Genomic DNA, 17,007 nt, shown 5'->3' with positions numbered 1-17,007 from the left:
CCATCCCCCCCCCCCCCCCCCCAGTCAGTCACCCTTTCAAGAACAAAGAACAATACAGCAGAGGAATCGGCCCTTCAGCCCTCCAAGCCTGTACTGGTCAGGATACCAACCTTGGCCAAAGCCCTCAGCACTGCCTTGTGCCGTATTCCTCTATACCCAACCTATCCATGTGTTTGTCAAGATGCCTTTTGAACGCCGTTAATATATCTGCTTCCACAACCTCCCCGGCAACACGTTCCAGGTACTCACCACCCTCTGTGTAAAGAAACTGCCTTGCACATCTCCTTTAAACATTGCCCCACGGACCTTAAACCTATGCCCCCTGGTGACTGTCCCCTCCACACTGGGAAAGAGTGCCTATCCATCCACTCTATCCATGCCCCACATAATCTTGTAGACGTCTATCAGGGCCCCCACCTTTCTAATGAAAACAGTCCGAGTCTATTCAGCCTCTCCGCATAGCCAGCACCCTCCAGACTAGGCAACATCCTGATAAACCTCCTCTGCACCCTGTCCAAAGCTTCCACATCCTTCTGGTGGTGTGGCAACCAGGATCATTAGCTTTCCTGGAAGCTAACGAACAGTCCAGGAAGAAATAATGAAAAATCACAGCTTTTCCCCGCTTAGCAGCCCCTTACTGCACGGTAGCATAGTGGTTAGCACAATTGCTTCCAGCTCCAGGGTCGCAGGTTCAATTCCCGGCTTGGGTCACTCTGTGCGGAGCCTGCACGCTCTCCCTGTGTGTGCGTGGGTTTCCTCCGGGTGCTCTGGTTCCCTCCCACAGTCCAAAGATGAGCAGGTTAGGTGCTTGGCCATGCTAAAATTGTCCCTAGTGTTCGGTGGGGTTACTGGGTTATGGGGATAGTGTGCTCTTTCCAAGAGCTGGTGCAGACTCGATGCGCCGAATGGCCTCCTTCTGCACTGTAAACTATATGATTCTTACACCTGCATTTTTGATGTAGAAAACATCACAAGGCTTTAGACCCTCTCAGATCCTTTGATCTGCGAGTTTTTCTATTCTCAAAGAGAAACTGATTTTAAGCGGCTATAGCTGACAGGGTAACAGCTCCCAGGCAGCCAGTTGTTTGGATTTTTATTTTATTTTCCCTTCACACTTGAATGCATCTCAAGTAACCTGCTTTGAACCTAACCACAATATTTCTAATCATTAGGCTATGGTTGATAGCTCCTGACCACAGCAAAAGCAGGTAAGTGCTTTCTGCTGAGAGAAAAAGAGGAAGTAAATGTACTTAACTCCTAGATGTTTATAACATGTGCTTAGATTCAAAGCAGGTACTGGGATGTATTCAAGTGTGAAGGGAAATGAAAATAAACAATCCAGATACCTGGCTGTCTGGAAGCTATTAGCCTGTCAATTACAGCCTACTAAAAGCTATTGCTCTTTGAAATGAATAGAAGCCTTGCAGATCAAAGGACCTGAGGGGGTTCAAACATTGCGCTGTATTTTGGTTTTTTATGAAGTAACAGCTGCTGTTTTCTATATCTCTGTCTGAGGCAGCAGCCGTAAGCGGTGGTAGTTAAAAATGCAATGACTTTTCACTGTTTCTGCCTGGACTGTTATTTAGCCTCCAGGCAGAGGTAACTAAGAGGAAGGGGTCTCTGATGTGGAAGCGGGGGGGTCTCTGATATGGAGGGGGGGGGGGGAGAGTCTCTGATATGGAGGGGGGGGGGAGTCTCTGATGTGGAAGGGGGGATCTCTGATGTGGAAGGAGGGAGATCTCTGATGTGGAAGGGGGGTCTCTGCTGTGGAGGGGGGAAGATCTCTGATGTGGAGGGGGGGGGAGATCTCTGATGTGGAAGGGGGGGAATCTCATGTGGAAGGGGGGGAATCTCTGATGTGGAAGGGGGGGAAGTCTCTGATGTGGAGGGGGGAGTCTCTGATGTGGAAGGGGGGGAAGTCTCTGATGTGGAGGGGGGAGTCTCTGATGTGGAGGGGGGAGATCTCTGATGAGGAGGGGGGTGTCTGATGTGGAGGGGGGTGTCTGATGTGGAGGGGGGTCTCTGATGTGGAAGGGGGAGTCTCTGATGTGGAGGGGGGAGTCTCTGATGTGGGGGGGGGAGAGTCTCTGATGTGGGAGGGAGAGTCTCTGATGTGGGGGGGAGAGTCTCTGATGTGGAGGGGGGTCTCTGATGTGGAAGGGGGAGTCTCTGATCTGGAGGGGGGAGTCTCTGATGTGGGGGGGGGGAGTCTCTGATGTGGGGGGGAGAGTCTCTGATGTGGAGGGGGGTCTCTGATGTGGAGGGGGAGATCTCTGATGTGGAAGGAGGGAGATCTCTGATGTGGAGGGGGGAGACCTCTGATGTGGAAGGGGGGAATCTCTGATGTGGAGGGGGGGGGGAGAGGTCTCTGATGTGGAAGGGGGGCGAGGGAAGTCCCTGATGTGGAGGGGGTGTCTCTGATGTGGAGGGAGAGTCTCTGATGTGGAGGGGGGAGTCTCTGATGGGGGGGGGGGAGTCTCTGATGTGGAGGGGGAGATCTCTGATGTGGAGGGGGGAGTCTCTGATGCGGAGGGGGGAGTCTCTGATGTGGAGGGGGGAGTCTCTGATGTGGGGGGGTGTCCTCTGATGTTGGGGGGGGGAGTCTCTGATGTGGAGGGGGGAGTCTCTGATGTGGAGGGGGGGGGGGGGGAGTCCCTGATGTGGAGGGGGAAGTCTCTGATGTGGAGGGGGGGGGGAAGTCCCTGATGTGGAGGGGGATGTCTCTGATGTGGAGGGGGGGGGGGAAGTCCCTGATGTTGGGGGGGGGGGGGAGAGTCTCTGATGTGGGGGGGTGGGGGGAGTCCCTGATGTGGAGGGGGAAGTCTCTGATGTGGAGGGGGAAGTCTCTGATGTGGGGGGGGAATCTCTGATGAAATTAAATGAAATGAAATGAAAATCGTTTATTGTCACAAGTAGGCTTCAAATGAAGTTACTGTGAAAAGCCCCTAGTCGCCACATTCCGGCACCTGTTCGGGGAGGCTGTTACGGGAATTGAACCGTACTGCTGGCCTGCCTTTGTCTGCTTTCAAAGCCTGCGATCTAGCCCTGTGCTAAACAGCCCCAGATGAGAGCGCCAGGATTTAAATTCTGTTGCTCTTCTAAATAATAAATATATTTTCAAACAAAATGCCCACTATACTGTGAAACTGTTGTCAGGAATTTGTTGATTCAATGCACTAAATATTTATTAACTAAGTGAGGAGAGGGACGGCACGGTGGTGCAGTGGTTAGCTCACACCACCGAGGACCCGGGTTCGATCCCAACCCCCCCGGTCACTGTCTGCGTGGAGTTTGCAAATCCTCCCCTTATCTGCATGGGTCTCAGCCCCACAACCCAAAGAGTTGCTGGGTAGGTGGATTGGTCACGCTGAATTGCCCCTTAATTGGAAAACAAACTAAGTGAGGAGGAAATGTTACTTCTAGTAAACAACCAGAGAATTCTCATAGCTCCTGAAGTAATGCTTTGTACAAGTCAGAGTACTTAGAAAGAGCCTCACTCACTGCATGATTTATTATAAAGTAAGGGATCCGTTGTGGTGAAGGTGAAACACTTCTGAAATTCAGCTGAAACATTTTCCAGCTTAAGCTCAGAGCTGATCAGTTTAGTAATGTTACAGTTGCTGGTTCCATACAAACTGCACTCACTTTTAGGCAATTTATGTTCATCAACAGGAGGGCTGTATGCACTTGAAAATGGAAAATTGTCCCATTTCAGGCACCAAGCTCATGGACCCTCAAGTCAGGTTTGGCATTGGTAGATGCACAGGAAAGATCACTTCTAGAATACCAGTAAGGTGCCCACACCACTCATTGTGGTCCTCTGATAGACTGTCAATTCTGACAGCTTTTTACAAAGCAACTGGGATGAGATTTCATAAACAAAGACTTCCATCAAATCGGTCAATTTCACAGATCCTATTCAATTTCTGTTTTTTTTTTAAAAATGTTTTTACTTTTCATATATTTATAAAACTCTTCCAATGCATTTTCTGCATTCAGAAATATGGGGCCATCATTTGCTCTATGAAGCAGGGCATGTAATGGCATTTGCCAAGAGCATGATTTGCCTTTCCACATCTAAGTTTAAACGACTTACAAGAGGCAGTAATCAACACTGGTCAAAATGCCACTTCAGCCAAAATAGACATGATTTAACTTTCTGTGGCGTTAGTTTAGTTTATATCTACCAGCAACTTTTCATTTGACCAATGCATTTCAATGAGCAGTCAGGCAGCGAGGTGCCAACAGCGGAGTGGTGCAGCTTCTAGGCATCCATGTGTGACCTTACATTTTCCCCTTGCCAGAAATGGCTGAACCATTTGGGTATAAATAGCAGCAAGCGCCATGAAGCTTCAGTTATTGTGTCAGAAAATTCTGTCCCAATGACTTTGCAGGTCACAAACGGACTTGAAATACGAACTCCCCAAAGAGAAGTATAGCAAAGTTTTACATTATTAATCATAACTTATATTAGCACATGGAGGTTTGTATTGTGTGTGGGGAGTTCCACTGACATATTTGGATAGTTGACAGCTAACCTAGGTGCATACATCAGGTTCTAATAGGGAACTAAGAAAAAGGTTAACAAAAGCATTTATTGTAAAATGTGTCAACGGTTTAAAACAACAGGACGAATCACTGCTGAAGATGAATCCCACAGTCACCTGAACTCTTTTCCACTGTAGTGAGGTGATACAGGAGAGAGTGCTTACCTTGCTTTCTCAGCTCTTCATCTGGCTCATAATTCTCAAGTATCTGCATTGCTCTTTTTGACTCATAGAAGGGGAACAAAATTTCATTCAAACGAGGATCGCGTTGATTCTGCAGTCAGTAAGGAGAAGCCTGAATTAAAGTGTTTCCTCACAGTGACTTACAACCTAAAACAATGTCAATGATTGTGCAAGGGAGCTGACAGAAGATAAAATACTTGCACTTGCCCCTTTTCCAAGTCACCGTGTTTAATGATCAAGTATATAATGTTACAACATTCTTTCTGAACATAACCCCTTTTGTTTGAGTTAGCTCCTTTACCTAAAATAAATTAAATATCTATCAACACTGGAATGTTATCCAAAGTGTTTGAGTGTTTTTCGGAAATAATATAGTTTCTGTATAAGTATGTCTGGCTGGCCATGAAATTACATTAATATTTCTACAAAAGATTGTTATTCTTGAGATTTTTGATCAGATTCGAGGGCACTTGTGACAATCCTCTTGGATTAAGACATAGTCAGCTACACTGCAGTAGTTTTCAAATGAACAATTAATACTCAATTGAGGTTGCTTTGAAGGGCAGCATGGTGATGCAGTGGGTTAGCCCTGCAGCCTCATGGCGCTAAGATCCCTGGTTCGATCCCAGCTCTGGGTCACTGTCCTTGTGGTGTTTGCACATTCTCCCCGTGCTTGCGTGGGTTTCGCCCCCACAACCCAAAGATATGAAGGGTAGGTGGACTGGCCATGCTAAATTGCCCCTTAATTGGAAAAAAAATGAATTGGGTACACTAAGTTTATAAGAAAAAAAAATTGAGGTTGCTTTGTAACGCTATTTTGAGAAGAAAAACCCTGACCCTTATTTCCACAAGAATATCCCTAAGCAGATGTTCAAATATATATATTCATGTTCCTGATAGTGGAGGCAGTAAATTCGCTGGATAAACTGATACTGAACCACGCAGACCAGTTATATCTCCTGGCTGTGCTGCATTTGCTGCTGTAACCTGGGGCATCATTTAGTGCACTGCAACTTGCCTGTGTACGCACATTTGGCATACATGTTGGTCATATGTGACAAATTCGCTTGTTGAATAGTGGGCTTATAATGAAGCAGAGGGTATTTTCAGGAGTCACATTTAAAAGAGGCTCACTTGAAAAGTTTGCTGGAAAATGCCATTTTATTTTGGAGATAAAGCTGAGCAATGAAGAAAATAGCATTTTCATTAGTGATGCTAAAATGCATTTCAAATGGGGTCATATCAACTTGTCATAAAGTTTAACAAATTAAAAGAAAGGATGTCAAAATCTTTCTTGGGCTATATCTTTAAACTATTTAAACTATTTCTCATATCGAATGTATTTATGCTGTTGCCCCTGACTTTCTCTGAGCGTCAATCTCCGACAGATTGCCACTCTCAGCAGACTGACCACACTGGGATTCTTAAGCCCCATGTCTTGCCAAACCTTCCTCACTCAGGCTGGGTAACACAGGAGCTGCGAAGTGCATCCCCAGCTGCATCGGCGTGTAGTAACTGAGGCAGAGATATAAGCAACATCTCCTTTTTACGGCACTAGTGGATCGGACTGTAGGTGGATTCGGGCTATGTGAGGTTGCTCGGGGGGAGGGATTTTTCCCCCGCTAATTTGTCCAGAGTAATTATCAGGGTAAAACTGGCAGAACCGCCCGAAGTTTGTAATTTAAATAGCTTCTGTCGAATGGTTTCCAACCCAGAGCAAATGCCAGAGGAAGTTAGCACTTCTGGGCAATTGTCGAGTAAACCCTTACATGCAAACTTCCTCGAGGGATTCCCCAATGCATCATTGTGTTACCCCTAAATGCGACACTGGGGAACCAGGAAGTTAAAATTGCTGGTGATAGTTTAGGTGATATTGATGTCTAATTTTTTTTTTAATTGTACTTTTTGAGCCCTGGATTTAGAGGTCGACTGAGAAGCAAAGGCGCTGACTGATGACCTTGAAGAAAGCTTTGCTGAGAGCTGCAGTGATGTCATCAAGCTATCCAAGTGGCAAATCACATTAAAGAATTCCCACAGACAGCCAATCGGGAAATGGAAAGCACAAATGGCCAAATAACTTTTAAAAACATTTACAAAGAGCAATATAAATGGGAACAGGGCAAACCCATAATTTTGTGGAAAACTGCCCCCACCCCCTGAACTAATTCCTACAGGTATTAGGCATTTAAATGAAGCACATATGACATACAGTCAGAACCTGAAAGAAAAAAGTCAGATTGGGAGGCCCATGGTAATCAAAATCACTAACTGATTCATTTTACCTATGAAACCAATGTTCTAGATGTTGTCCCTGATCTTTAGCCACACAAGCTGAAGGGAGGTTAGACTAATTTTCCATAAAATACACAAAAATATCAACCGGTCTGCTCAAAGTCATCACACAAATAATGCAAAATATGAATGACCATTATTCTGCACACGTGGCCAAAGTATAGTACACACTACGGCAGTAGGTAGATTTTATAGTCATGATTAAAATACACATGCAGACAGAAAGACTATATTGGCTTATGATGACCAAGTTCTATAGCCCCTGAAGTTATTAAGTGGGATAGTGATATGCAAACATTTGACACACAGAAATATTATCCCCCGCTGCTTTAGACGAGGTGATAAATGAGTAAATATGTACAGTAAATAAATACAATAAAGGTGCAATGTCCCATGAAGAGTAGCCGCTAAAAAAAATGGGTATACAAATGCATTCAACAGCTGTGTGTGTGTACCCCACACCATAGCATCAGGGCTGTAGAATCAAAGATCACAAAATATGTATTTTTAAGAAGAGATAGTCTTGCTTCTAACAACACAATGGCAATTGAGAAAGAATCACCCAAAGGTTATCAGCTTACAAATAAATTCTTACATTTCTAACCGATACAGTAACGGCCCAATCCACTCAACATCCATTGTACATTGTACGAAAGCAGCCATGCAGCACCTTCACAGCAAAAGCAAATTTAATCTTGGAGGAAGTTGGGTTTCATTGTGTGCACCGGGATGCTGGCGTTGCTTACACAGATTAAGAGCAGGACAAAAGCAGTGGCACAAACCATGCGTTGCATGCAGTGGGATGGCAGGAATAAAGCAAGCGGCTACAAAACAGATACATCACGCAGTTAATGAATGAAAGAAGCTTACTTCATTCAGAAAGCTGACTAATTGGTCTACAGCTAAGTAATCAGATTTGTCGCCATTGCTGAAAAGGAATTCAGTAAAAATGTAAGTTGTTTGCATATTTCTGCATAATTAATGATTTTCAAAACATAACCCCTGACTGAAATCTCTTTGCAGTTGCAAAATGTTCGCCTTGAAACCCCCAATGTTAGAGGGATGGCCAGAATCACTTAATGGTTCTCTAATTGCAGTATACTCTGAAAATCACATCCAAATATTTTCTTCACTCAGTTAGCCCTGGTGGTTACTGTAATCCTCAAACAGTTAAATGCACGAACTGCAAATATTCAACATGTTACTCTTACTTTGAGATTAAAACAATAAACAGCAATCCATTCATTTTATGCACTCCAAAGTTTGGAGATCTCTTATCATAAGCAAATGATTTCAGCTCAGAATAAAGGGATATATTTTCCTCTTCTGTAAAGGAAGTTTTCTTCTGTAATTATTCCAATATTTTACTGTTTCTTATTAAAATGGCTGTTGACAGTCAATTTGCTTCAATTCCTGGAAATATAGATCCCACAGTATCAGCCATGGATCAGTGGGTACCACTCTCTCTTCTGGATCGAAAGATTCCAAGATCAAGTCCCACTCCAGGACTTACGGCACAAAAATCAAGACTGACGCTCCAGACAGGGTGCTGCAGCATCTCAGGTGCCACCTTTCAAGTGAGACTTTAATCTAGGCCACCCACAGGTAATTGTGAAAGATCCTTTGATGCTATTTTGAAAGTGGCAATGCAGGTGGAGTAGGTGGTCAAGAAGGCATACGGCATGTTTGCCTTCATTGGCATTGAGTATAAAAATTGGCAAGTCAAGCTGCAGCTGTATAGAACCTGAAGTTAGGCCACTCTTTGAATATAGTGTTCAATTGTGGGCGGTACAGTACCATAAGGATGTGGAAGCTTTGGAGAGGGTACAGAAGAGATTTACCAGGATGTTGCCTGGTATGGAGGGCATTAGCTATGAGGAGAGGTTGGATAAACTTGGTTTGCTCTCACTGGAACGATGGAGGTTGAGGGGCGACCTGATAGAGGTCTACAAAATTATGAGTGGCACGGACAGAATGGATAGTCAAAAGTTTTTTTCCCAGGGCGGAAGAGTAAATTACATGGGGACATAGGTTTAAGGTGTGAGGGGCAAAGTTTAGAGGAGATGTGTGAGAGAAGGTTTTTTTACATAGAAGGTAGTGGGTGTCTGGAACTCGCTGTCAGAAGCAGGGACGGTAGTGACGTTTGAGGGGTGTCTTGACAAATACATGAACAGCATGTATATAGAGAGATACGGGCCCCAGAAGTGTAAAAGGTTTAGGTTAGAGGGCAGCATAATTGGCGCAGGCTTGGAGGGCTGAAGGGCATGATCCTGTGCTGTACTTTTCTTTGGTCTAACAGCAGGGAAGTCCTCGTCAATGTCTAATCAAGATAGATTACCTGGCAACTATTTCATTGCTGCATGTGGGACCTAGTTGTGGGAAAACCTGCGGTCACAACGATGAATAAAGGCCTTTGGCTATGAAGCACTTCAAGTGATCTGGCGGTCTTGAACGGTGCTATATAAAGTCAATTATTTTTCTTTTCTTTGATGATGCCAACAAGCCTATTGTGACTCACCTGAACTAATGTTCTCAACAAGCAAAAACATGACAATGGACCAGGAGAGTGACAAAGATTTGTTTTAAATCAGTTGTGGAGTGTGAAATCACCCAGCAAACCGAATTGTAGCCCATTGCACTTGGCCCACCTCCTTCCTTGTCAGAATCAACTTTTACTGGCAGCTCACAGCTGAGCAAAGATGCATGAACTTCCAGAATGGAAAGAATCACTGTTAGTTGATGAAAACTGGAAGCTAATCCATGGGATACGGAAATACTGAACACATGGAATTGAGGACATGAGAAATAAAGGGCCATTAAGAATTTTAATCCTCCAGAAAAAGCTGCCATTATGATAAAATATAACTAAAAACATAGCTATGCCTGGAAAAGTACTGAGGGGTAAGAAATAGTTGGCCAAACAACCCCTCGAGTCTGATCATTGTTCAACGTCTCTCTCAATGCCACTTTGCTCTTTTCAGCTTATTCCTTGAATCATTTAGAGTCCACATATTGATGTCATCTCAGCCTCGAATATACTCCAACTCAGCACCCAGAACCCTCGAGAATGCTACAGATTATGGCGTCAAGTGAAGGAACTTTGCCTCCACACAACCCTAATTGGTCTTCACCCGAGGATATGCTCCCCAGTTTCACATTCTCTAGCCTGGGTAAAATGAAATGATCAATTATTGAGGTGAAAGGGTGTCATGTAGCACAGTGGTTAACACTGGGACTGCGGCGCTGATGACCCGGGTTCGAATCCCGGCCCTGGGTCACTGTCCATGTCGAGTTTGCACATTCTCCCCATGTCTGTGTGGGTTTGACCCCCACAACCCAAAGATGTGCAGGCTAGGTGGATTGGCCACAATAAATTGCCCCTTAATTGGAAAGAAAATAGTTGGCTACTCTAAATTTAAAAAAAAAATTATTGAGGTGCAATAATTAAGGTGCAGCTCTTCCGGCTAGTTTAAAATTTATGGTGGATGAAGTTAGCAGCGCCAGCAATTTTCAAACATAAAGGAAGTAAAATTAAACTCTCATATACTCCAAGGAAGGACGTACAAGTTCATTGATTACATGTTTGAAAATTGTGTTCATTAATGTTGATGCTCAGCACTTAAAACTCCCACATACGTCCACATGAAAAGTGATGGATTTATTAGGTGTCAGTTCATTATTTTTGGTTTTAAGCTGCCATCAGACCTCAGGTTCGGCTGTGAAGTTTAATATTTGAAACCAACCCACTGTAGATGGCTACACTGGAAGCAGTGTCCTGTGCAGAGGGCTGACGCTGGAAGCAGTGTCCGGTTCAGGGGGCTGACACTGGAAGCAGTGACCAGTGCAGAGGGCTGACACTGGAAGCAGTGTCCTGTGCAGAGGGCTGACGCTGGAAGCAGTGTCCGGTTCAGGGGGCTGACACTGGAAGCAGTGTACGGTTCAGAGGGCTGACACTGAAAGCGTGATCCAGTACAGAGGGCTGACACTCGAAGCAGTGTCCGGTGCAGAGGGCTGACACTGGGAGCAGTGAACAGTGCAGAGGGCTGACACTGGAAGCAGTGTCCGGTGCAGAGGGCTGACACTGGGAGCAGTGAACAGTGCAGAGGGCTGACACTGGAAGCAGTGTCCGGTGCAGAGGGCTGACACTGGGAGCAGTGAACAGTGCAGAGGGGTGACACTGAAAGCAGTGTCCGGTTCAGGGGGCTGACACTCGAAGCAGTGACCAGTGCAGAGGGCTGATACTGGGAGCAGTGACCACTGCAGAGGGCTGACACTGGAGGCAGTGTCCGGTGCAGAGGGCTGACACTGGAGGCAGTGACCAGTACAGAGGGCTGACACTGGGAGCAGTGACCAGTACAGAGGGCTGACACTGGGAGCAGTGAACAGTACAGAGGGCTGACACTGGGAGCAGTGACCAGTACAGAGGGCTGACACTGGGAGCAGTGTCCGGTTCAGGGGGCTGATACTGGAAGCAATGTCCGGTGCAGAGGGCTGACACTGGAAGCAGTGACCAGTGCAGAGGGCTGACACTGGAAGCAGTGACCAGTACAGAGGGATGGCACTGGAAGCAATGACCAGTACAGAGGGCTGACACTGGAAGCAGTGTCCGGTGCAGAGGGCTGACGCTGGGAGCAGTGACCAGTACAGAGGGCTGACACTGGAAGCAGTGAACAGTACAGAGGGCTGACACTGGGAGCAGTGACCAGTACAGAGGGCTGACACTGGGAGCAGTGTCCGGTTCAGGGGGCTGATACTGGAAGCAATGTCCGGTGCAGAGGGCTGACACTGGAAGCAGTGACCAGTGCAGAGGGATGGCACTGGAAGCAGTGACCAGTGCAGAGGGATGGCACTGGAAGCAGTGTCCGGTTCAGGGGGCTGACACTGGAAGCAGTGCTTGGTGCAGAGGGCTGACACTGGAAGCAATGTCCGGTTCAGGGGGCTGATACTGGAAGCAGTGACCAGCGTAGAGGGCTGACACTGGAAGCAGTGTCCGGTGCAGAGGGCTGACACTGGGAGCAGTGACCAGTACAGAGGGCTGACACTGGAAGCAGTGAACAGTACAGAGGGCTGACACTGGGAGCAGTGACCAGTACAGAGGGCTGACACTGGGAGCAGTGTCCGGTTCAGGGGGCTGATACTGGAAGCAATGTCCGGTGCAGAGGGCTGACACTGGAAGCAGTGACCAGTGCAGAGGGATGGCACTGGAAGCAGTGACCAGTGCAGAGGGATGGCACTGGAAGCAGTGTCCGGTTCAGGGGGCTGACACTGGAAGCAGTGCTTGGTGCAGAGGGCTGACACTGGAAGCAATGTCCGGTTCAGGGGGCTGATACTGGAAGCAGTGACCAGCGTAGAGGGCTGACACTGGAAGCAGTGTCCGGTTCAGGGGGCTGATACTGGAAGCAATGTCCGGTGCAGAGGGCTGACACTGGAAGTTTAGTGAAGAAGGAATTCTCTGCATCACCTTGAATTTAGGTGATGATGGTTTCTGAAAACTGGCCCTGGGACGGCATGGTAGCTCAGTGGTTAGCACTGTTACCTCACGGCGCCGAGGTCCCAAGTTCGATCCCGGCTTTGGGTCGTTGTCCGTGTACAATTTGCACATTCTCCCTGTATCTGCGTGGGTCTCACCTCCACAACACAAAGATGTGCAGGATAGGTGGATTGGCCACGCTAAATTGTCCCTTAAAGTAGTGCCGTGTGAACTGGCACAGCTGAAAATCTTCCATATGATTAACCCACACTTTGACAAAGTATTTAAGATGTGTTTTTTTTTTCTAATTCTTGCTATCAATAGAGCACTACATATTTCTTAAAACAGGCCTTTAACAAAATCTTCTGAATGACAAAGAAAAAAGCATCTGGTCATTCCCTTTATTCCCATTTCAATTCTGTAAGTCAAATTGAGACCAATGACAATAGGAAATTTCATTACCATTTTCAGTCAGCTCAAACATATTTTTCAGGACTCGGAGCAAAATGCACTCCAAGATTTTTCAAATGTTTACAAATCATAATAAGTTAATGCTTCATTTAAACCAGCAGGTTAGACTTCAAAGTTGGTTAGTCCAGCAAATGCAAAATGATTCCAGGTGCTCTCTACGCTACACTGGTTATAATGAATATTGAGACAACTTTTGAAAATCTTTCAATTAAACTACCAACTTTGTTGCAACTAGATTGGTTACAGTGAAGAAAATAAATGGGCAAACAGTGCAGTGCACCATTTCTTATTTAGTTCAAACTGGTTTTAGATATAACGTAGATGACATGAAAATTAGAAATTACTTTGTGTTATCAAGAACGATGCCTTCTGTATGGGCATGCTCTAATTCTTCTGTATCAGTGACCTGCCCTCGGCCCCAGTTCACAGATAGTTACACCAACAAATCCAAATTATTCAAAACTTACAGTTTCTTGAACAACTCCTCAATGTCAGTGCGAGGACAAATTCTTTGTGTCAGCGCATAAAACTTATCAAAGGTGAAGATTGCCGGCTCGATTTCATCATTCTGTTAAGAGACAAGAGAATGACATTTAAATTTAACTGAAGGATTAAAAAAATGTGTTCATTTTAAAAAATATATTTTTAGTCTCCTCCTTTTTCACATTTTCTCCCAAATTTACACTCACCACCAATAAACAATAATCAGTAACAAATGCAATGTCAATCCCCATATCAATAACAATAATCCCATCCTCCCAACAAACCCCCGAACATTAGCCCGCATTTTAACCTAAACAAATAACAAAAAGGAATCCGGAATCACCTATAGTCTCCATTAACACATACAGTCGCCCACCCCCCAACCCTCCCAACGTCCCCCCCACTCATGTTCGACGTTATCCAATTCTTGAAAGTGCATAATGAATAACGCCCATGAATTGTAGATCTCCTCCATCCTTCCCCTCAGCTCAAACTCAACGTTCTCAAGAGTCAAGAATTCCAACAGGCCCCCCCACCATGCCAGGGCACAGGGTGGAGAGGTTGCTCTCCATCCCAACAAGATCTGCCTTCGGGCGAAGGCTACAATATCTGCCTCCCCACCCGTTTCCAACTCCGGCCGGTCCGACACCCCGAATATGGCCTCCTGAGGGCCTGGGTCCAGTTTCAAGTGCACCACTTTAGAGATTACCCTAAAAACCTTGTTCCAGTAATCCTCCAGCTTTGGACAGGATTTGGGTTGGATTGGATTTTTTATTGTCACGTGTACCGAGGTACAGTGAAAAGTATTTTTCTCCTAGCAGCTCAACAGATTATTAAGTACATGAAAAGAAAAGGGACGTAAAATAAAATACTCAATAGGGCAACACAAGGTACACAATGTAACTAGATAACACTGGCATCAGGTGAAGCATACAGGGGTGTAGTGTTAATGAGGTCAGTCCATAAAAGGTTCTTTAGGAGTCTGGTAACAGCGGGGAAGAAGCTGTTTTTGAGTCTGTTTGTGTGTGTTCTCAGACTTCTGTATCTCCTGCCCGATGGAAGAAGTTGGAAGAGTGAGTAAGCCGGGTGGGAGGTGTCTTTGATTATGCTGCCCGCTTTGCCCCGGCAGCGGGAGGTGTAGATGGAGTTCATGGATGGGAGGCAGGTTTGTGTGATGGACTGGGCTGTGTTCACGACTCTCTGAAGTTTCTTGCGGTCTTGAGCCGAGCAGTTGCCATACCAGCTGTGATGGAACCAGATACGATGCTTTCTATGGTGATCTGGGGGCCCGCCCGCAACGTTCAAACACATCTTCTACCCCCTCAAAGAGCCGGCTCATCCTCGCCCTTGTGAGGTGTGCTGTATATACCAGCTTCAGCCGTATCAGCCCCAACCTCGCACACAAGGTGGAGGCTTTCATTCTCCAGAGCACCTCACACCGGAACCCCTCCTCCGTACCCTCTCCCAACTCATTCTCCCACTCTGTTTTGATCCCTTCCAGTGGTGCCTTCTCCTCTTCCAAAATAGCCCCGTAAACCTCCGACACCACCCCCTTCTCCAGTACCCTTGTCGTCAGCATCTCCCCCAGCAATGTGGAGGCCGGATCCACCGGGAAGCTCTGTATCTCCTTTCTGGGAAAATCTCAAACCTGCATGTATCTAAACATTTCCCCCTACTCCAGTCCATACTTCGCTTCCAGCTCCTTCAATCCTGCAAACCGACCCCCAAGAAACAAATCTTTTAGTGCCTTCATCCCCTTCTCCTCCCATTTCCGAAGATTTCCGTCCCACTTCCCTGGCTCAAATCTGTGGTTCCCCCGAATCGGCATTTCCCTTGGCCCTGCCCCCAACCCGAAGTGTTGGCGAAACTGCCTCCAAATTCTCAATGAAGCTATTATTACCGGACTCCCTGAGTATTTTCCCGGGGCCATCGGGAGCGGCGCTGTTGCTAGTGCTTTCAATCCCGACCCCCTGCACAAACTCACCTCCATTCTGACCCACTGGGAATCAAACCCTCTGACCCAGCTCCGCACCTTCTCCACATTCGCCATTTAGTAATAATACATCATGTTCAGAAGACCCAAGCCCCCTGCCTGCCTTCCCCTCTGTAGCAGCACCTTTCTAACTCTGACCACCTTCCCTCCCCATATGAACAACGTGATCCTTCCTCCATTCTCTCTGAAAAATGCTTTTGGCAGGAAAATTGGCAGGCATTGGAAAATAAAACAGAAATCGCGGCAACACGTTCATTTTAACCGCCTGTACCCGACCCGCCAATGACAAGAACCTTGCCAGATCAGCTTTCACCCTCCCCACCAATCTAGAAATGTTATACCTACGGAGCCCCCTCCACTCCCGGGCAACCTGCACCCCCAGGTGAGTCCCTGCCCTACGAATTGCAGCCCTCCCCACCCTTGTCCCCACCCCCGGCCGAGACACCACAAAATACTCACTCTTGTCTAAATTTAGTTTGTATCCCGAGAAAGACCCAAACACCCGAAGTAGCTCCAATATTCCCCCTATCGACACACTCGGTTCTACACCCCCCCCCCCCCCCCCCCCAGCACGATCCCCTTCCAAACCACCAAACTTCTTAATGCGATGGTCAACAGCCCAATCGCGAGTGCAAACAGCAGGGGGGGCATAGGACATCCCTGCCTTGTCCCACGGTGGAGAGAAAAGTATCTCGAGATGATGTCATTTGTACGGACACTCGCCTTCGGCTCCTTATATAGTAGCTTTACCCAGTCCACAAATCTTGGTCCAATCCCAAACCGCTCCAGAACAGCCAACAAGTACCCCCATTCTACCCAGTCAAACGCCTTCCCGGTATCCAATGCCACAACCACCTCTGTTTCCTTCCCCTCCGCCGGTGCCATAACCACGTTCAATACCCTTCTAACGTTTGAAAAGAGCTGCCTCCCTCTCACGAACCCTGTCTGACCTTCACCTATCACCTTCGGGAGGCACTCCTCCAGCCTACCCGGCAGTACCTTCGCCAATACTTTTGCATCCACATTCAGAAGTGATATAGGCCTATACAACCCACACTCCGTCGGATCCTTATCTTTCTTTAGCAACAGGGAAATCGATGCCTGCCCCAAAGTTTGTGGTAACATCCCCTTCCCTATCGCCTCCTCAAACATCCCCACCATCAGGGGTGCCAGCTTATCCTTGAATTTTTTACAATATTCCACTGGAAACCCATCCGGCCCTGGCACCTTCCCCAATTGCATCCTTCCAATCACATCTTTTATCACCTGCTCCACTTCTGCTCCTTCTAATGTAGCCCTGTCCCCCTCCCCTAACCTCGGGTACTCCAGCCCATCTAGAAATTCCTGCATCTACCGGTCTCCCCCAGGGGCTCTGACCTGTACAACCTCTCATAGAATTCCTCAAAGACCTTGTTAATCAGATCCGGAGCCACCACCAACTTCCCTGCCCTGTCCCTCACCTGAACAATTTCCCTTGCCACCGCCTCCCTCCGAAGTTGACCCGCTACCTGCCTTCTCTCCATGCTCGTAAACTGCACCCCTTGCTCGCCTCAGTTGGCGCACCACCT

General features: G+C 46.8%; 1 protein-coding gene across 1 annotated transcript in view; it reads right to left on the bottom strand.

The window, feature by feature from the left end:
• The window catches only part of LOC119971201 (1-phosphatidylinositol 4,5-bisphosphate phosphodiesterase beta-4), a 595,914-nt gene that overhangs the window by 196,740 nt on the left and 382,167 nt on the right, over nt 1–17,007 (bottom strand). The window contains exons 12-14 of the mRNA XM_038806423.1: nt 13,431–13,531; nt 7,893–7,950; nt 4,713–4,821 (exon numbers count right to left, since the gene is read on the bottom strand). Of these exons, the coding sequence (XP_038662351.1) occupies nt 4,713–4,821; nt 7,893–7,950; nt 13,431–13,531 (268 nt within the window). The remainder of the gene's footprint in view (nt 1–4,712; nt 4,822–7,892; nt 7,951–13,430; nt 13,532–17,007) is intronic.

Source organism: Scyliorhinus canicula, chromosome 1 (assembly GCF_902713615.1).
Source record: "Scyliorhinus canicula chromosome 1, sScyCan1.1, whole genome shotgun sequence".
Lineage (NCBI taxonomy): Eukaryota > Metazoa > Chordata > Chondrichthyes > Carcharhiniformes > Scyliorhinidae > Scyliorhinus > Scyliorhinus canicula.
This window is presented reverse-complemented; position numbering and strand designations above follow the sequence as displayed.